The 20,456-nt window shown below is 44.5% G+C and overlaps 1 protein-coding gene across 13 annotated transcripts in view; it reads right to left on the bottom strand.

The window, feature by feature from the left end:
* Positions 1–381: 381 nt before the first annotated feature.
* OSGIN1 (oxidative stress induced growth inhibitor 1) overlaps positions 382–20,456 on the bottom strand; it is a 63,622-nt gene continuing 43,547 nt past the window's right edge. For 3 of the 13 annotated variants that reach the window (XM_039382564.1, XM_039382560.1, XM_039382565.1), the window contains exons 6-14: positions 17,394–17,503; positions 15,220–15,284; positions 13,161–13,288; positions 10,623–10,741; positions 6,154–6,259; positions 4,349–4,485; positions 3,839–4,030; positions 3,438–3,529; positions 382–2,776 (exon numbers count right to left, since the gene is read on the bottom strand). In XM_039382564.1, coding sequence (XP_039238498.1) covers positions 1,783–2,776; positions 3,438–3,529; positions 3,839–4,030; positions 4,349–4,485; positions 6,154–6,238 — 1,500 coding nt within the window. In that variant the 5' untranslated portion in view covers positions 6,239–6,259; positions 10,623–10,741; positions 13,161–13,288; positions 15,220–15,284; positions 17,394–17,503 and the 3' untranslated portion in view covers positions 382–1,782. Of the gene's footprint in view, positions 2,777–3,437; positions 3,530–3,838; positions 4,217–4,348; positions 4,486–6,153; positions 6,260–6,975; positions 7,092–7,208; positions 7,845–10,375; positions 10,579–10,622; positions 10,742–11,255; positions 11,274–13,160; positions 13,289–15,219; positions 15,285–17,393; positions 17,543–20,456 lie in introns of those variants that run through there. The other 10 variants (XM_039382562.1, XM_039382566.1, XM_039382561.1 and 7 more) reach the window with 10 other exon arrangements.

Here is a 20,456-nt window from a genome sequence, read left to right as displayed (position 1 = left end):
AACTAGTTAAGAAAATACCCTATATTCCCAGGAAGAAAAGTGGTAAAACGTGGAATGGGGCAATCAAATGCTGATAGTGCAATCTTCACCCTGGAGGTACTCAGAGCTTTCCCCAACAAGGCAAGAACAAAGCTTGGCAAACAGCTTGGTTTGGTATTGTGTCTTAGCCTCACAAGAGGAGACACTGCCAAAGCACTCTACAGGGGTTCTCCATCCTACTGGAGAGACAAAGATACACAGAGAGCAAACCCCCAGCAGTGCTCCTAGGGAACAGAAAGATGCAGGATTTAGGAGGCTCAAACCACACCTTGGTACTCACCAGGAAGGTGATTCATTAGATCTTCTCTGAGTCAGAGATTTAGAATTAAAACAAACACAGGCTAAGTCTGAAATCACTTTATTGAGAAGTTTCATACAAGAATAGTCATTGGGAAAACATATTCAAGTGTGATACAGCAACACCACAGACAAGCTCCTCTCACATCTCAGCTTGAGGCCAATTCATTTACAAACAGCCACTGTCTCCACACACTCAGTTCTCCATCAGGTCACATCAGTGGGTTTCAGTGCAGCACAGGGAGCACAGTCTGTCTTTATATCAAATAAGATGAGCTATGACTGCAATTTTTCCTGTGAGAGGTATAAGAGGCCCTCTAGGTCTTTTGAGAACTGTTTGCAACATAAGGCATCATCCCTATCCACCCCAGCTCATTCAGAACATTGACTGAAAGACTAACAAATATTCTGCCAATAAAAATCTTTTGGAAAAACAGTATAAAAAAGTAGAGATATATATAGCATAAAGCTATCAAAAAGTGACTGTGCCATTTCCCCCCTTACAAAAATAATATTGTTTTTAAAAAAATCGTAATACATTAGAAATCCACCCAATATATAACATATTGCACCTTTCCAAAATACCCTGTGCAGCAGAAGCCCCATCCAGTACCTGGGCAGTTACAAGACAGACCAGTAGCTCCCCTTCAGTTCTGCTCATCTCTACAGCAGCTGCCAAGAATTTGGCTGTTGCATTTTTAGTATTCAGAAAGTAGAAAGCGGCAAGATGGCAAACCAAGTGTTAGTAAATCATTACCATTCCTTCTCAGGAAGGAGAAAAACCCATCACAGAGATCTCTTGATTAAAAAAAAAAATAAAAATTACATATTACTTGTTGGTGTCAGTAAGACAATACAGCTTCAAATGTTCAATACAGCTTCAAACATTTGTATGTCAGTTTTTATTTGCAGAGCACCACTTCATGTGCCAGAGAGGTACCTGCAGCCCCTGTCAGTGATTTCTGGCCTAATAAGAACATACAGCCAAACCACAGGAGCAAATAAAACCAGGTCAGCTTACTTTGTGTCATGGAAGAAACTCTGTAAGACACCAACAGATGCAGGGTTGGGAACCTGCTGTCTGAAAATAATTAACATTGATTGATCATCAATTCAATTTTCAGTCACCTGGAGGGTTTTAGATAGAAAGGCAACCCCTGTCTTGCCCCCTGCTTTTCCAGGCACAAGATTCAGTCCCAGTAACCACGCACAGCTATGCAGAAAAGGAGCTGAAATCCCAGGAGTTGAAGATTCTGCTGTGTGTGAAACCCACTCTGGATTTGGTGACTTAATCTTCTCAAATAACTCAGCAAGAACTTCCAAACTCTCTGTATAACCTTGGAGAATACCAGGAATGGGCTTTAGATCTGGGGATGTACAAATCAGATGACCTGCTCCTCGATGGCAAGAGCACTGACCCATTCAGACACAGGGATGGGGGGTTTGTTAGGGGGGATTTTTGTTTGCTTTCCTTAGCAGAGAGCTGGCAGCAGCCAGGGCCCCTCCCTGCACAAAGCGAACAAAGTTATCCCCTGCCAGGGGCCCCAGGGCATAGAGCCCCTTCTCCTGAGTGCACTCGTGGCTGAATGGGTCCACATCTATGGGATTCCTCTTGGCATTGACTGGTTGGTCACTGGCCATTGCCAAGTCAATGCCATTATTTGGCAGAAAGGAGAGGTTGGGGTTTGAGCCAGTGAGAACAAGAGCCATGGATATTTTATAAGCTTTCTGACAGCCATTCTTGTCTTGAATGATACATTTCCTGTCCTTGCCAAAGGACAGCACGTGATGCTCAGGAAGGCTAATGTAACATTCATAAGGCCCAGCACAAGCAGCTGTCTGTTCTTTCATCATCTGATGGACTTTGTGGTATTCAGGATACATCATTTTGGGGAGCTGGTTAAAGATAAGACCCGGATCACTGACTCGCCTCCTAAAAACATGTATTACTGGAATATTGCAATGGTGAGCAAAGAGAATTGCATCAGCAGCTGTCAGACCAGCACCTACAACCAAGACTGGGTCTGACATGATGCCAATGCTGTTGTTCTTCACTGCTTCTTCTAGGGCAGACAGCTGGTGATGGACATAGGAAAGGTTTTCCCCCTTGACCCCGAGCCAGGTGGGACTGTCATATGTTCCTGTGGCCAAGACCACATTCTCTGCATAGATGGAGAAGGGCTCTTTGTCACCTTCCACAGTTTTGAAAAATCCATCCACCTGAAAGATCTCTGTACTCTGTTCACTGGAGTTCCAGAGTGAGCCTCTGTTCTCCTGCAGATCTCTCTGGGCGTGGCTGGAGATGCTCCCTGCACTCACTTTCCTCACAGAGGTCACAACAGTGCCACATCTGAAATTCTTCTGCAGTCCTTTCTTCACCACATAGTGTTGGTAATACTGAGCAATGTCTTCTGCTGTGGCTCTGTTGTTTCTGAGGCCTCTGTAATACAGTACAAACAAAGGTCAAGTGGCAGTTAAGTAAGAGACTGGAATTTTTTCCCCTCTTCCACTGAATATATCCTAGAGTAATCTATCCTGGCACTACCAGAGACTTATCTAGTTTCCCTGACTTCAGCAAAGTTATTCCTGATATATAGACCAAGCACTCAAGTCCAAAAGCTGTTGGACAGAGGCAGCTTTCTCTAGCATTCATCTCATCCACATGGCTGTTCATTTATGCCTTCCTTTCATACCTCGCTTCCATTCCATTTTTAACTCCTGGACTTTTTAAGATTAATTATTACACATGTCAAGAGCAGAAGCACCTAAGAGACTGGAGAGCAGCTGAACTGATTATATTTGTCATTAGGGACAGCAGCAGTAGACACAGAAGCCAGGTGACCATGCTTTTCCACTCAAGCTTTACTCAGAATTCACAGTCACTGATCCATCTCCCCAGTGGTTGTTGGGAAGGACACTTTCCAAGAGGCACTTTATCTGAATCACTGAATGTAGAATGGACCTTTTTTGGGGTGTGGGAGAGTGTCCTTTCTCTCACTAAAACCATCTATAACAGATGGGTAGCTACATTCAAGAAGTGCACTCCAGGTTTGTTGGTAACCTCCAGAAGTCTGCAAAGGATCACACCATGGGTATCTTACCTTCTCTTTTGCTTTAGCCATTCTTTGAAAGGCAGATCTGGGAGTCCCATCCATTCCCCTCTGCTCAAGGTAACCATAGAACCCTCTATAGACTGGAACAAGCAGAGCAAAATTACTTAATTTTTACATAAAAAGTGAAAGGCAATTTTTTCATGATTCAGTATAGCACAGATCATGAAATCTGTAACCTCCCCGATCCACTGTCATGGATGAAACCATCCATGTCCTCCAAAGAGAACTAGAGACAAGAAAGGCCTCTCATGCTTCTTTTCCTTTTAAACTTTGTCTCTGTCCATAAACCCAACCATGGCTGGCTGGCATTTCGGCAGAGCTGTTCCCTCTCCAGGGAACACCTCTGGCTGTCACCCAACCCTCAGCCCCAGCAGCTCCCCTTCACTCACGTGCCAGGCCCCTCCAGGAGCGTTCCTGCCGAGCACCAGGTGGGGGATGGCTCTGCTGGGCTCGTGCCTCCACCTGAGCACAGACTCTGCCGTGCCCCCCCAGTCCGTGTCCGGCCGCTGCAGAGCGTCGAAGAGCAGAGCCACGGGGCTGTCAGAGCGTCCCTGCAGGCCCTCAGACAGATAGTCCAGGTCCTGCACAGAGGAGGAGCAGCTCAGAGGGTGTGTACTGCCAGGCAGCGGGCTGACTGTCACTCCAGTGTCTCTCATCAGTGGTTCTGGTGCTCTGGGAAGCTCATTCACTGGCACACAGACCTGATCTTTCCCGAGGAAAACCTCAAGGATCTCAGCAGGAATGCTGGCATTTCACACAAGGCAGATCTGGATTACAAAGCAAAATTTGCTTAAGGCTTATTCTGCCTGTGTATTTTGAAAATTCAAACAAGGTTATCACTCATAATATACCCCAAGGATGCTTTACTGGGATGTTATATTGCTTATCTTTACACAAACCTGGTCCAAAATGGAGACTTCTGGTGCCTCTTCCAGTTTCCTCTGAAGAATAGGATTAGGATGAAGAGATTCTCTTTTGAAGTAGGGGGTGTAACCTGACAGCAAATATGAGAGGCAGATTCCTGAAGGTCCATTCCCTGAAAAGACAATGGAGAAGAATTTATACTCCTGCAGACAGAGCTGTCCTTTGAAAAGTGTTTCCAATATCCAGACCAATGCAAGAGATATGATGCTGTGGATACAGGGGATTTTCTCTCCCAGGTTAACCACTGACCTATTGGAAGGAGTTAGGGAAGTCATTTTACCCTCATATGTCCCCTTCTCCTCCTCAGGAGGGACTGGAGCAAAGGCTGCTCCTGGAGGCTCTCAGACAGAGCCAGGGCAGGGCTGGAAAGCCAACAGGGAGCTGTGGGAAGGGCAGATGTGTCACAGCTGGGGCAGAGCTGCTGTGCTGAGCAAGCACCAGCTGCAGGTCAGTGTTTGGAACAGTCCACTTGGAGAAAAGTTATCCAAACCCAACAGGAATTGAAAACAAACTAAACTGCAGCTATAGTAAAATATAACAAATTCCAGGTTACTGCTTTACTTTAGGAAGTACAAGGAGATATCTAAGCCAAACTGAACCACCTGAATGCACAACACTCAGGATTCACTCTGAGCCACATCTGAGGGTGATGTGGATGGCTACAGGAACAGCTGTCTCTGGGGCCCAAGCTATTTTGGAATGCAACTGCTCTTGTGAGGCTGCCAGCCCAGCTGAGGGAGCACACAGCCCCCTGGGGCAGGGGCTGGACCTTCCTGCAGTGTCCAGCTGCAGGGAACAGCTGAGCTCCCTCAGCCCAGCAGCATCTTCACACAGGGGCTTCCCTGTGGGACACCTCTGCACTGGATCCCTGCACAGGGACACTGGGGATGTACCAAAATACCCTCCCTCCCACCTAAAGACTTGTGCAACTGGGCAGTGCAAAGTCACACTGAGACAAAAACCTGCTGGTAGAAGTATCCTTGTCAAACTCACTGTTAGCAAGGGTTACAGTGATTCATGTGGTGCATTAGCTTTATCAGATGCCAGATAAGGAAGAAACTCAGTTCTACAAGGCATTTAAACACATGCTCAGATGAACAGGGTCCAACCCCTGCCCTCGAGCACAGCTCATGATCTCAGAGGAGGGCACTGACATCACTGCTTGTGCTTTGCTCCAAGAATCACCTCAGGTGACAAAACTCCCTCTTGCAAGGGAGACAAGACCGTTAATACATAACCTGTTCTTTTCTAAAAACTGGTAGAAAACATACAGCTTTTTATTAGTCTATTAAAACTGTGCAAAATCAGTGTAGCTGACACGTTTTAAAAGAAATCTGTGAAAAATTTCAAGAAACTTTAACAGCATTTGGAGCACTTTCTAAACAGACATAATGGTCAAAAAAGATCACACAAACCTGCCTCCACTTCAAACACTACAGATAATCATAGCAAATTGATTAACTATCTGTAGGGAAAAGGTTTCAAATCTTTCTAAGTGTTCAACTGAGAAAAAACGGGCCCAGATGAACTGATGCCCAAAAGGCTGCCAATTTTACCATTAAAAATAGGTATGTGTTTTGGTTTGTCCAATACCTGGGTCCCTACCTCCCACAACTCTCAGTGATCTCCCTCTACAGGGAGTTTGGCTGAGGGAAGGATGCACAAACAGGGGTCAGGTATTTCTGGTTTGAGTGAGAACACGTGGAACAAAAGTTAAAGACAGCGAGTCCAAAGCAACAACACAAAAGAGACACAGTGATGCTGGCAGGAGAAAGCTCACCTATGATCACAACAGGCAGTGGCTTGAGCCCACTCCTATGTGAGGGTCTGGTCAGCAGTGGATACATCTTCCTGTCTGGAAGCATTTCTGCTCTGGAGTCCACCTGCTGAAACAAATAAGTTTGGAATCACTTGCATTTTTGGGCAAGAAAAAAAAAACAACAACAAGACTTTGTACAGCCCACAAACCCAGGTTGATCTAAAGTATTATCCTTGCATTACATTTCCACACTCAGGACACACCTCCTTATCTTTTTCTCCTCCTGACCCCAAAATCAAAGGCTGGTTCTCTGATTATACAACACAAAAGAGGGAGAGAACAGTTATCTTTCTCCTCCAGACATGAATTCCAGTCCCTTCAGAACAGTTGGCAATTTTGGTAACCCTCTGACTGCATTAAATGAAGTGTTGCAGCTTGTTAATGAAAACTTCACAGTTTTCTTTACATACTGTGTGGAAAATTGTCATAATGATCACAAATGCAGCAACCTGTGCATTTACAGATAAGTAAAAAAAAAAACCTCACTCAAGACTTCTGCCCAGTGGCTGGAAGTCTACTGGCTGCATTTTCAAGTAGGTACCATTCCATCCCTACAGGATTTTTTGAGTAGTTTAGTTCTGGAACCTTTTTTCTTATTTTTCCAGAAAATAGAGGGTTGTATGTCTGAACAAGTAAATAACAACAAGTCTTTAAACAAAATATGCATCCTAATTATCTTGGAAACTAAGGTGTCACTGGAGTAGAATCTACAAAACTAATCTAATAATTTTGCAGATATTCAATGAACAGTGAATGTTTTTGCCATTATTGCAGAAATCCTACCTTGTCAAATAATGGCTTCTTTAGTTTTCCTGGGAGTAGAGTTGTCTACTGTCACTAATCTAGAAAAGTTATTTTTACTACAATAAACATGAGATTTCTGAAATTCAACATAAGCTTTTAAGTTATTCTACAGAAAACACTCTCTCTTATAAAACCCTTATTTTCATTTTGGAAAGCCAAGTAAAACTCCACCAACAGGCATGACTTCATTCAGTGGGGCACGTTCTTTGTACCCTTTTCAAGTGCATGAAGCTCTTTGGCAAGCACAGTGCATGCCTCCACAAGGTCTGGCACATCACTGCCCTTGACAGGGCTATTCACCAAATGTCTTCCTACCAGTGTAATGCCCCACTTTAGGGCTGACATTTATGGCACAGCAGCTACAGCAAAAGCAGTGAAAGCCTGGGGGCTGAATGAGCTGCCAGGAAACCACAGGTGAGTTCACAATTTGCAGAACTCCAGGCTTTAGGAGGAGTGTTATAATCGAATTTGCCTGCAAGGGTGTGACAATTGTCCCAGACACCAACACACAGCCATGGCTGGGCTCGACAGGATATTCCAAGAGCCCTGAGTCCATCCAAGTAAAGCAGCACAGAAGGCTCACAAGCTGAATTCAAAACTGGCAGCTTTGTCCAAGGGTTTTGATCACAGTTTAGTCCCACTTACTGGTTGCCTGTTATCACTTAACCAAGCATTGTGCCCGACAGGGCATGAACCATTTAAAAGGCATAATAGCTGTGCTTTCTAATTTAAGTGATTTCAGGCATCTAGCTTTGAAGAGAGTTGGATCTCAAGGAAGCTTATGTTCCCAGTTTAACTGAGACTCAAAGGTCACTGCATTCCCTGCAGAAGAAGAACATTTCAGTGTTGTGTCCATATCAAAGAATATCAAGTCCTTAAGGCATGTTTGACCCAGCCCTGGGAGCTGTGGGGGCACAGCCAAACTGCCCAACCATCTTTCCATTTTTTTTGGGTAGTTCCTGCCACATGAACCAAAACTCACATCACCTTCAGGAGATTGTAAGTTTACCCCCAAATAATTCCTTACCACAAAGCTCCAGAGTTGCAATTGGCAGAATTCAGCACTAGCACCTGCACGGCCAGAGACACCAAAGGAGCTGGTGTGACCAGTGAGGTGTCCCCTCCAACCAGCCAAACCACAGGACCCAGCTGAGGGTAGCAGTGGTTTCTTCTCCATGGTAACAAACCAACCCCTCCCCTCTGCATTACACAAGAAGAAAAGGTCTTATTAATTTTTCCTAACACAGAGTGCACATGTCATTTCTGTGAAGCTACTGGGAGGCTGGAAGAGGAGAGCAAGATCTCTGGAAGAAGAGAGCAAGACCTCTGGAAGGGATCTGCCAGGTTTCTGCTCCACAGCTCTGCAGCAGCACGCCCAGAAACACCGTGTGCACTCTGTAAGTGGCACCCCAGCAACGCCCACGGCATTTCTGCTGGAAGCAAGGACTGAACCAACCCAGCCCAGCACATGGACACGGTGCCAGGGGAGCAGCAGAGCCAGCAGACAAACATCAACCCCATTTGCCAGCATTTTCTGGGGAGACTGAAGGGGACAAAAAAGGCCCAAGACAGTAGAAGTGGGCCTGGCAGCCCTGTTTGCTTTAGAGGAAGGTTACCTGGGCTCCTGGCTGTTGCACTGTGCCACCCTTCCCCACCCTGATAAAGCACAGAGCCAGCAGCTGAAAGGTCCCTGATAACACCCTCCTCCTTCACCCTCCTCCATCCTGCACCTTTTGACACACAAAAAAAGAAGCATTTGCTGGAATAAACCAAATTTTAATGGCTAGAGGAACACAATTGTTAGTGTAATGAAATTACTAGATCTGTGCACATAATGACCATTTTTAGCCATGGATTTATTCAGTATCTTGGTTCACAAAGCCCCTTAATGACATTTGAGTGCTATTCACTTTGCTTCTGGCAGTTCTGTCACTGGTCAATTCTATCAACACGAGATTAACCAGAGATGCTTCTGTTTATCCCAGCATCTCTCTACAAACGGGAGAAGGCCCTTCCACATCCTACAGCTGCCTTCTCTGTAATTCATAGTTAATAATTCTTTTTCAGTAGAAAGTGAACCAGATGCTGAACCTGTTTATAGCTATTCCCCTCCTGTAGGCTAAATGTTTGACTTTGGGGGTAAAACTGAGCTCAGATCACCTCAGACATTTCAGTTTCAGGCCAAACATCCACTTTCCCTGCCATTAGAAGTTAAGGTGGATTATTTTAATTACTTTTCTTTTTTCAGTCAGACTCCTGCACCTCAATAACCCGCACAGCTAATGCAGTGCAGCAGAGGGAAGCCTGTTCTTGCAGAGACTACTGGAAAGCATACAGGACATTGAAGTTCATTTGAAGTCTGTACAGAACTAGTCAGCACCAAGAAAAAGCCTGAGACAGCAAGAAACTCAAGATTACTCTTCTCACCCTTCTTTGTTCTAGTGCTGGCTGCTGGGCACTCACACTTAGCCAGCTTAGTGACACTGATTTTGGCTCCTGCTCTGGCCTTCCAACTTTAAATGGATGTTCCTTTCCTTTCTCTTCATTTGGGACAATGCTGCAAGTTTCACAATCTGTCTTCTGGCTGCTTTCAAAGCATTTCAGTGTCTTATGTGATTTTACATAATAGTTCTGGCTTGGAAAAGCACCCAGCTCCTTCTGAGCCAAACTCTGCATTCCTTCCTGACACAGCCTCATGTCCGGGGGGCCTACAGCTCCCAAAGTGTGGCTGGAGCTGAGAGTGGGTCAGTGTGGCCCCAGCAGTCCCAGGCTGCATGACAAACAGGTCTGAAGTCAGCAAAAGCAAAGATCTGTTTAGCTACACAAGGCCACTGATCTTTAGAGAAACAAAGAGCCAGGTTACATCAGCCACGTGCAAGCAGCTCTCCCTGTAAGAGCCATGAGACTTCTGCTTGAGGAAGGACCACCAAGTGTGGCCTGGACAGCACATGGGGAGCGTTCAAGAGAGCAATGCAACCAGTATATAAATACTGGAGAGACTGAGAGAGCCACCACAACACTCAGTTTTAAATAAGAACAACACCAGCACAAATGCAACCACAGTTTTCTTCAACTTTGCTCCTTCATCAACCCACTTCTTTCACCAGTTTAATATTTAATTAATTAGTACCTTTTTTAAAAAAGCAAAGATCTCAACAGCTTTTACATTTTATACTTCCCTACAAGTTCCAGGAGTCAGCTCCCCCCTTGTATTACTACTCACGTGTCAGACCAGTTACCGCCCAAACACAATAAAAGTACGTGGAAAAAATTCAACTTTATGGTTTGTCATAACGTTCTAAACCCAGCCCTGTGATATTCAGAAAGCAACGTTTTAGCACCAGACAGAGCCCTCTGTGCTTGCCTGGAGCCTCCTTACCTTCAGCAGGTCTGAGCGGTGGGATCTGGGTGAGAGTCTGCACAGCCAGAGCCACCCAACCCTCCAGTGCTGCCTCTGCCCCGGGACAGCTGTTTAAATACGGAGGCAGCAGCAGGGAGGGAGAGGAGGAGCCACGGGGAAGGAGGCGGAGCAAGGAAAGTGTTTCTAAGCATGAGTCAGCAGGAATTTCCCTGCCCGGCTCTGGATGAATGATGTGGTGACTGTGTTCATCTGACTGTGTCCTTACCAGTGTTCATCTGACTGTGACTGCAGCAGAGGCTGAGAGGAGCCGTGCAGGGCACGAGGCCTGCACTGAGCAAATATATTCATTTTTAACCCTCGGGGCATCACAGAGAGCTGGTGTGTCTGAAAAGAGAGATTTCAGTTTTTATTTCTTTCTCTTCAGCGACATAAAGTGTTATAAACCTTTTGCACAGTAGCAGTAAAATGAGTCAAACTTCTTCCTGTAAAGTTTAAACCACAGCAGGATTTTCATCCCAGGTATCTCACTCAATCCAGGGCCTGATCGATCCAGCTGCTAAATTTAAAGTGCCCGTAACAAATGAAATCCTTTAACAGCAAAGTGTTCAGCTGGAGCAGGAAATGCAGCCCAGGTTTATCTCTGAGGCCATCTGTTCTGAAACCCCCATTTCCAGGGAATCAGGACTGCTGATGGCCAGCCAGGATGCACACTGTCATCCATGTGATCTGAAAGATAAAAGCTGTTCACGAGAAGGATTTCTCTGCTCTCACAACCCACATCACAGCAGAATGCTCAATACTTAACATAATACTCTATTTTAATTCCAACAGAATAAGTCTTTTTTAATAAATATGAACCGTTGTTTCACTTAAACTCCCAGTCAACCCTTTGACAAACCTGACTGGGCAAACACTGTCAGACTGAGGGGTGGGGTTTTCTTAAGGTCTCTTTCCAGTTCCTGGGCCTTTATCCAAGGTAGCATTTGCACAGAGCTCTTAAACAACTCATACTGCAAAGGCTTTTGTATGTGTTATTTAGCTATTTATTGGCATGAAACCACTTTATCCATATTAGTCAAGGAAGAATTAGGCTTTCAGAGAAAGTAAGGCATTTGTTTGCTCAGGTGATGTAAGACTGCCCTCTTACCAGGTTTTTCAAAATCTGTCTTCAATGTGTTGACGTGCAGCACTGCATGGCAGACATTTTAGAACAAAGATGTTCAAGTCAATACTTGCTGGTACCATGGATACAGGAGGAAACCATACACGATGCTTTGGTAGGCTTTTAATAAGGAAAATTGGGAATACTTCCTATGTGTGCAAATCAGCAGAAATAAAGTTGTCCTTCAGGTACAAAAGTAGGAGTCCCTCCCCATTTCCTACAGGAATTTTTAAAACTGTCATTTCTATTACCTTCACAAATAAAGCCAAAACCACGTGAAGTCTTTCCAAAACCACAAGCTCTATCATAGTTTTGTGTAAAGTACAATTCTTTGCAGGAAAATGTTCATGTACAATAACCCACTGTCCAATAAGACTATTGAATAGCAATTTGGGTGTGGCTTTTTTATAGATATCCCAACAAACATCATATGGGAAAAAAAAAAAATATATCTCAATGTTAGTGTTTCTCCTTGTGTACCTTGCCTGGAAAAAATAATTCAGCCCAACACTTTGCATAAACTTTCCAGAAGAGGAAGTAATTGTGCAATCTGCCCTTGGCCTGGCAGCCAGCTTTTGACCTACTAATTTGTGCAATTCATTTACTTTTTGCTGAACTGACAAAAACATTTTATAGGTGCACAGATTTGAAGGTCTTTAGAGAGCTTCTGGCTTTTACAGAAAATAACCCTCTGCTAAACCTGTGCCCAGGTTTATGGGCTCACTCACTGGGGTGCATTGCACTGTGCTCAGGGAGGAGTCACACCTCTGTCACACGGGGTACAAATAGATCTGTCAGACTTAAGTGGAAACTGTCAGTAAATGAATTCTTTGCAAGGGTTTCTCCTCTGTTCTTTAAAGTGCAGTACCTAAAGCCCAGCTTCACTCTGTTGCTGCTTAAAGCATCTCCACCTTTCTCACCCAGGGGAACTTAACACTTAGAAGTTGTATGTTAGCATATGTACCAAAACTAGAACCCACATACATAATGATAATGAATGATTTGACATCAGTACTGAAACAGTTTACCTGGTTGCTTTTTGCTTTGACTGAGAAAACCCACATTTGTCACCAACACCACAACCCGGACCAAGATGAGCGAGATGCTCCCTGGAAATGTCCTGGCACAGCTGTGGTCATGCCACCTCTGGCAGCAGCTGGATGTCAGGACTGTCACTTGCTGTGCCAGTGACAGAGCTGGAGGCCACAGGACAGCCCAGAGAACTGCTTGGTGTGACAGAAAGAGCCCTCAGGGAACTCTGCAAGCGTGAGACCCACTTCTGCTCCCAGTTACACTTGTGCCTTCCCACGTGTGTTTGTGCTTCCACATGGCTTCCTCTAAAGAAAGATCTGGCACAGAGCACATGTCCTAACCTTCCCATGTCCCTGCCAAGGCCATGTCTGTATTCATACCTCTTTTTGCAGAGTTTAGGCAGCTGGGTCCAAGGGGAGAGAAGTGAAGGTTCACTGCACCCTTTTGTTGTTCATAGGAACACTGACCTTCCAGTCAGATAAATACTGAAATGGTTTTATCTTAGTAACTTGGAAATTTGTTTGAGGAAAGTAAAAAGCAAAACCTTACATTTTTCTGGAACTATTTTTAATGAGTGAATTTTGGTTTTCCCTGTTCTGAATCTGTTACCTTGAAATCATTCTTTATCTGTTCCAAGAGGGTTGTCTTCTCAAATTAATGAGACAAACACAAAGATTTTCACCACCCTTCATTGGCCAAGGCCATCAGCCACTTCCACCACTTTGTCTTGAAAACAACTGTTAAAAAATAAACACGGGGAGGTGAGAATCAATCCCAGTACCCAGGAGGGCTGTGAAGCTCCATCTGCTTTCATGTAATCCCATCTTTGGCCACTCTGCAGTAAGGGCCGGTGTGGGCACTCTATTGCACAGTAACAATGACCTGCTGGGACATTGCACCCATCTTCTCTGGCAGGCTAAGGGAGCAGGAACAGAGATCCAGAGATCCCTCTAAACACACCCTGAAAGATGTTCCTGGTGAGGACAAAGGCGCCCCCTGTGCTGAGAGATAACTGGGTGTTTTGCAAAAATATTCCCTGGGAGTTCACATGTGAAGCATCCATGCAGAGAACTAGCAGAGTGCTGGGTGGCTGTGCCTGCATTCCTTAGGAACCAGGCCAGGATCACCATTTCCCTCCTTGGCTGACAGCAGAAGGGGGTGACAGCCAGATCCAGTGCACTTTCTGCTTCCCAGCACGTGTTCCCTTTCAGAGACTAGTGGGATGCAGAGAGGCACAGTCCTGGGCTCCAGGGACTGCAGCCTTTCCCAAGGGACTGCTCCTTTCCACAAGGACTGGGTCTCTGCAGATTCCTTGTTCCCCAAGTGCAACCCACAGAGGAAAGCTCAGCTCATGTGCTCTGCCCTCAGACCCCCATCACCATCTCCACATTGATGTGTTTGGGAGAAAAAGTAACCACATGCACTTTCATTTCAAACAAACAGCAGCCATGACCTAGTCAAAGATTAAACTGCTCATGAAGCTGATAGGGAATTTTTCTCTTCTTATCCTAATGTCAATATATTCCTAAATATTTACATGAGTTACAGATAGCAGGATCATTTTAAGATACCGCCTTTAGCTTCTACAAACTTGAAGTCAGTGTTTGGTTATGTTCTTTTAGTCTATTTAATCATTTAGCAATTGATAGCTTAATTTAATAAACTGTGGTAGCATATTATGATGTGCACATGTGCTGCAAATCAGAAAATATCCTACACAGAAGTGGATGCTCACAGTTTCTTGAGAGGAATAACCAATGGAGAAGAAAACTTGAAGTAATAGGTACAGGTGAACATGAGCACTGAGCATCCTTTCTGTACATATCTTTTCTTAAGACAAAACAGGGCTTTTCAAATACAAGTGAGTAATTCAAAAATGGAAAAGAGGATGCAATGCAAAGAGCTTGTTCAACTCAGCAACACAAACTTTCATAAATGAGGCTGCAGCAAGCCTTTGGAGTTTCCTGGATTCATTTTCTTGCCACAGCTTAAGCCATTCTGTAGCTCTTTAACCTAACTTTAAACTTCTTTTTACTTTATCAAGATCAAGAATCACTTAATCAAGATAAAGGATTTTGTAGCATTCCTGAAAGGCTTTGACACATGTACAGCTCAGGGCACCCAGAGCTACACAGCCAGCAGGTTCCATTGCCTCAAAGACAAAAAGCTTTTCTGCAGCACAGAACAAGAGGTTTTAGCTGGGAGGGTTTAGAAGAGGACTGGGCTGGAGTCCTCCTGCAACTTCCTACCCTCAGGGTTTATTTTCATCTGCCTCTTAAGCATCTGATCCTATCAAAGGAGCTGCTGCTTGAATCCAGGTTACCACATCTGATATTCCTGACTTGCAACATTTCCTTTCTGCTGTGACTTTAAGAGTGTCTGGGAAATTCTAAGTGCTTATTGTGTGCAAGTCCTTTCCTCTTAAGAGGACTTCCATGCACACTGAAAGATCAGCTGAAGTGATATACTCAAATGGAAGTTTCTCAGGCCCCAACTTCCCTTCACAGTAACACTGACTGCCAGGAGTGAAATAGAAAGTCCCTGGAATTATTCTGCATAAAACTGGATGAACCAATATCTTTTACAGAGATAATCTTATCACTTAGTCACATGTAACAGTAATGCATTAAAGTGTAACAAAATTATTTCCGAGGTCAAGGTTTCTCACCTGTAATTGTCAGCTGTCTCTAGACTAGTTTAAGGAGGCTGGAACATGAAAGGAGCTGCCACTTCCTGTAAAATAGAACGTGCTATTTTGAAATATAGGCCAACATTCTGGGGTCATTTCTGTGGTTTAGGAACATACAAATTATTCACTATAGAGTCTGAAAAGATTTGGCACAGTGAATTTACAGGAAAGAAAGAAGCTGCATTTCTGCACAGGAATAAAGCTGTTCAGTTACTAATTTACCAATGCATTTGTTTTAGAAATACCTGGCTATTTGTGTAATTCCACATTTAACTGACAGACACCCCTTTTTGCACATGTCAAAGCCTAAAGCTGAGCACAGGTCAGTGAAACAAGTGTGCAGTGCTGCTGTAGCGAGACTTATCTGTCATTATACATATCCAGTTTCTATCAGATTAAAACCTCAAATCCCCTGAAGATCTTGTTCAAGTTGTGCTTCTTTTTTTGGAGAAATTTCACTAGATATATCTTCCTTGTTTCTCATTCCCAGCTATTTTACAAAAAACTTACTATTTCTGTTTCAGGTGTATTCCTTTTGTTCACACTTTATTGTTGTTTTGTCGGGTGAGGAGAGGGGGGGTTGTTGTTGTTTTGTTGGTTTTTTTTTTTTTAGTGTTCTTCATCTTTTGTCCATCAAGCAGCTATTTCTAGGCTAGAGGTGAGAGACTCTGGATTACTTATGCCTTTGCCAATAACTATTCAATCGAGAGAGGTAACTTATTTCCAATCCCCTCTCATTTTTGGCAACTCTCAGGCCAGCAGTAGCACACCCCAGGGTGGTTTTTTCCACGGAGAAGTTGTTCCAAGCCCAGATGAAAAGAAGGTGGTGTTTCTGGTCAATATTTATCTTGATTGTGAAAATGCTAAGGTTGAAGCAGGGAGCAAAACCTCTGCAAAGAGCCTGAGCCCTGTGATGTTGGGTGACCCTTCATGTCCAGGCTGAAGCCCCAGAGCAGATCTGTGACAGTGGGCACCTGGTTTGCTCTGTCTGTGGGACTGAGTGTGCTCAGCAGGGCACAGTGGGGTGGCCCCAGGGTGCCCAGCAGTGTGGGCTGTCTGGGATATCTGGGATATCAGCTCCCAAGGAGCTCTGCCCAGGGTGTTATCCAAAGCCCTCTCTTGCACTCCTGCCACCTCGAAGGGGAACATTCAAGGCTCTCAGCAACAACTGCAGGTCAGACCTATTCTGCCACGTCCCAGGAAACTTGTGCCCTTGTCTGTGCAGGTCCCTGTGCCCCCATGGTCACACAGGTGACAGGGTTGTCACACACACACAGAGCTCAGGGTATCTGCACTGGCTCTTGGGACACACATAGGACAGGCCAGATGGACTCAAAAGGTCCATCCAACCTGGGATCCCACCCTCAGCAGTGGGAATTAGCAGACACCTACAAGGGAGAACAGGACAAGCATGTGATGCTTGTATTTTGTCTTCCCCTGCCTCCAGGTATGTGCAGCTGAGTGAACTGCCTGCAGTCTGATGAGGTTTGTTCACCTGTGAGTCCCTTCCATTTGTTTGCATCTAGTTCCCAGTCCTTTCACATGTGGCCTCTAGTACTTGTACTAAAGGGAGATTACACAGTTGATACCTCTCCACACCACTCAAATTTATACATTTCTATTATATTCCTCTCATTCTGATTCCCAATACAGAAATTATTCCATATCTTGTATCAGCTTGCTTTACCTTCTCCAGATCTCCCATATGCTGAGATGAGAACACCACCCTATAATCCAGTAATCTGTGCACAGAGGAGCCATGGGTTTAAGCACCAGTCTTCTAGTTTGGCCTCCATCCTTTCCTAGCACTTAATTTGCTGCAGTACCAGAAAGCCCTGAGCTGGCAGTTCCACAGGACTATTTGTCACAGCCTTAGATTCAAGTTCAAGCTCATCCCTGCTCTGACTGAGCTTCCTTGCCTGGACCTGTGCCAGAGCATGAGAAAACCCATAGAAATTGTGCAAAAGTGTGAGGCAACATGACAGTACAGAAGCACTGCACACATTGTTCTTCAGACCAAGGCAGTCACCCACACGCCCGATAAAAGCAAAGCAACAAGTCTTGGAGACTTTCTGGATGCCTCTTGGCCTCTTGCTCCCAAAGAAACCTCACCAAAATAACTGAAGGGCATGTGGGAAGGAGCATGTTCTCACCTGGTACCTGGGCTGGGAGGAGGCCCTGGGTAAACACAGCAGAGCAGCACAAAGAGCTCTTAATTGCACTCCATCCCTTGGCCTGATCTCATCTGCTCTTGTCCTCTCACCTGAAAACAGCACGTTTGAAGAGCTTATGCAAAGTCTCCTCTGGGTTTCCTCAGGAGGGGCTGTTAGTCACAGATCTGAGACAAAGTACAGGCACAGCCAGTGACTGTGCTGAACTCTCAGCTAACCTGGAGTGGACAAAATGGATATAAAGAAGCACAAAGGTGGCGTCCAGGGCTTCTAAAATACTCCCTCTGCTTATTGTACCTGGGAGACATAGATGAGACTCCTGAGCCTGGGACAGCAAAGCTTCTGTGTGTGTGTTACCCACACTGCAGTGTTACCCCCCTTTGCAGGCAGACTTGTCAGAAAGTTTTACACCTGTATTATTAATACAAACTCTTACAATGGAACACAATTTTAGAAAATGCTTTTTTTTTTTTAGGTTCCCATAAAGCCTTGCTACAGGATTTTGAATACCACTTAGCTTTGCAATGTTTTCATATCTTGAGAACAAGGTGCATTCAGTATAAAGTCTTGACAGTTTTCTCCTTGTTCTGACATTTGGGAAAGGATAAGCAAACCTGTCCTGCTGCTGGTCTTGGAACACAATAAAAGCCAGAGTGTCATTACTAAGCTGCATCCTGAGAGTGCACCAATTACCTCAAATACACAAAAGCTTAGTAGAAAAGAAAAAACATCCAATCAAATAAGCAAGTGGCACCCAAATGAACATGTAATAGCAGAAATCCTCTTACAAAACAATAGGAGAATTTAGCAATACAAGGAAAACCTCTGATCTTAACAGGTTGTCAGTTAGCCCCATGTGACCCACACATAGGTGTGACTGGGTGTTACATAAATACTTTCAATCATTTAAAGACACAGAAACAGTTCAGAGATTAAATGTCTGCTTAGTAATTGCCATTACATAAGCAAGGAGTGAATTTAGATCTCCTGCCCTGTGCTTCAACCACACGACTACTCTAGGACAGAAATTATCCATACAAGTGAACAACCTGTGCCACACCTCTCTGTATCTGATCACAAATACTGAGCTCCTCATTAAAAAGTGATAAAGCTTTCTAATACAATAGACTATGTGATTTATAATAGTTACTTACAATACTGGTTCATTTTTAGCTGTAGCACATGACCCCCCAGAAATTAATTCCCATTTGCTTGCTGTGCTTTTTGGCCTGAGACATCTCAGCCATGCAGCCTCCTCAACATCCCAGCCCTGCTCAGGCAGTTCTGCTGTGAACAGGCACCTCTTCTGCCCCCGTGCCTAAACCCTTCAGCATCACCAGGCCAGGCTGCATTTCACAGCACTCAGTCCTTGCCAAAATCCTCAGCAATCCCTGGGCAATTGGCCACTCTCTGGGTCAGATATTCCTGTTTCTTTAGAGCTACATTAATTCTTAGTTTCACATCTCTCCAAGATGTTGCAATTTCTTACAGAATTGCAGTTTATACAGTTTGCGCACTTTCCAATATACAACCTTATTTCCTAGTATATATGTGAATAACTAAAACAAGTAGTCTGTTTCAGCATATTTGCTGAACTTTGTGTTAAAATTTTTTGTGTGCTGCATTTATTCTGGAGGCATGTTTGTCCCACAGATTCTGATCTTATCTTCAGCCTGTACTGAGAAATTACTTCCATGACCTTTGGAAGGTCAACTTGTTAAACATCTATCCACTCTCCCCTACTCTTTCTAATTGTCTAGAAATAATAATTAACTTAATTTGCTGAGATGGGGATGACTACTTTATTACCCAATTCACATTATGTGTTTCAGATGACCCATATACTGCAACTGTGCTGCCTCCACGGGCTTTTTCCCTACTAAAATTCCTCACTGAAACTCACAAAATTACTTTTTTTTCTGCTCCATATTTCTCCAGCCAAGAAGCAAAATTCTTTTCTAAAGCTCACAAAGGATGGCTCCATGCCATGGCACAGGTAAAGGCTTGTCCACAGTAACGTGCCACAAAGCAGAGCTTGATTTGGGACTGTTGGGAAATGAAACGACTGAGTCAGGCAGAACTCCACACCAAACCTTCCCTGCTCCACATCCACTCTGTAAGGGTTCTGCCAAAGTCTTTGGAAACCAGTTGCCCTGTACCCCTTTGGGAATAACACTGGCGTATCCACTGGTGCAGAGCAGACATTTCAGCAGCTTGCTGAAGGAGTGTTTGGTGCATCCAAAGGATGTGCCCAGCAAGGGAGGCAGGTTCACTGGGGACAGCTGGCAGAGGGAGAAAAAGAGCCTTAAGGGAAACAATCCCATCTCCAGCTGATTAGGGGAGACAAGTCCTTGGAGGGACCTTGCTGGTTTAGCAGCACCCCTGGACAGAGGTGCCACACTTCCATCCTGTGCCACAGGACACTGCTCAGCACAGAGCTGCTCTGAACTGGGAAATACAGATGCCAGCGTTTGCACTGGAATGGCCCCAGCCCACACCTCCAGAGGGGCCCTGTCCTGAGGAAATGCTGCTGGGAGGACAGCAGGGACCCCACCAGCCTCTAACTCAAAAACCTGCCTGGCTTATTTGACCTCACAAACAGCAGGCTGTTCTGAAACAAGTCCAGGACATACAAGAAGTGTCTGAGCAGCACATTAAAACAATCCTCAATTTCAACTTCATAGAGTGTCATTATAACATTCTAATATCAGGCATCACAAAGGAGATAATTCTGGCTGAGTACCAGTGAGGGATGAAAGGGAATTTGTTAGCTGAGATACCATAAGATAGCTGCCAGAATTGCATACAACCTTAGCCAGTTCCTTACATTTGCCATAAAAACAAGGTCATTATCCTCCAGGTTTCACTCAGTTTAGTGTTGAGCAAGGCAGTCAATCTTTAAGGGATAAAACAGTAAACTTTTTTCAGCATATAAATACAGCTCATAAATGTTAATTATCCACTTCAATCTCCTCATCTGAAACACTACCAGGAGAGGCTGTTGGTGCTGAAGGTGCCTGTCAACATTACCAAAAACTTACTTTT

The sequence above is a fragment of the Pipra filicauda genome, unplaced genomic scaffold (assembly GCF_003945595.2).
Source record: "Pipra filicauda isolate LSUMZ 115617 unplaced genomic scaffold, ASM394559v2 scaffold273_size1055052_pilon, whole genome shotgun sequence".
Classification (NCBI taxonomy): domain Eukaryota; kingdom Metazoa; phylum Chordata; class Aves; order Passeriformes; family Pipridae; genus Pipra; species Pipra filicauda.
Note: the sequence above shows the minus strand (reverse complement) of the source record. Positions and strands in the feature narration are given on the sequence as shown.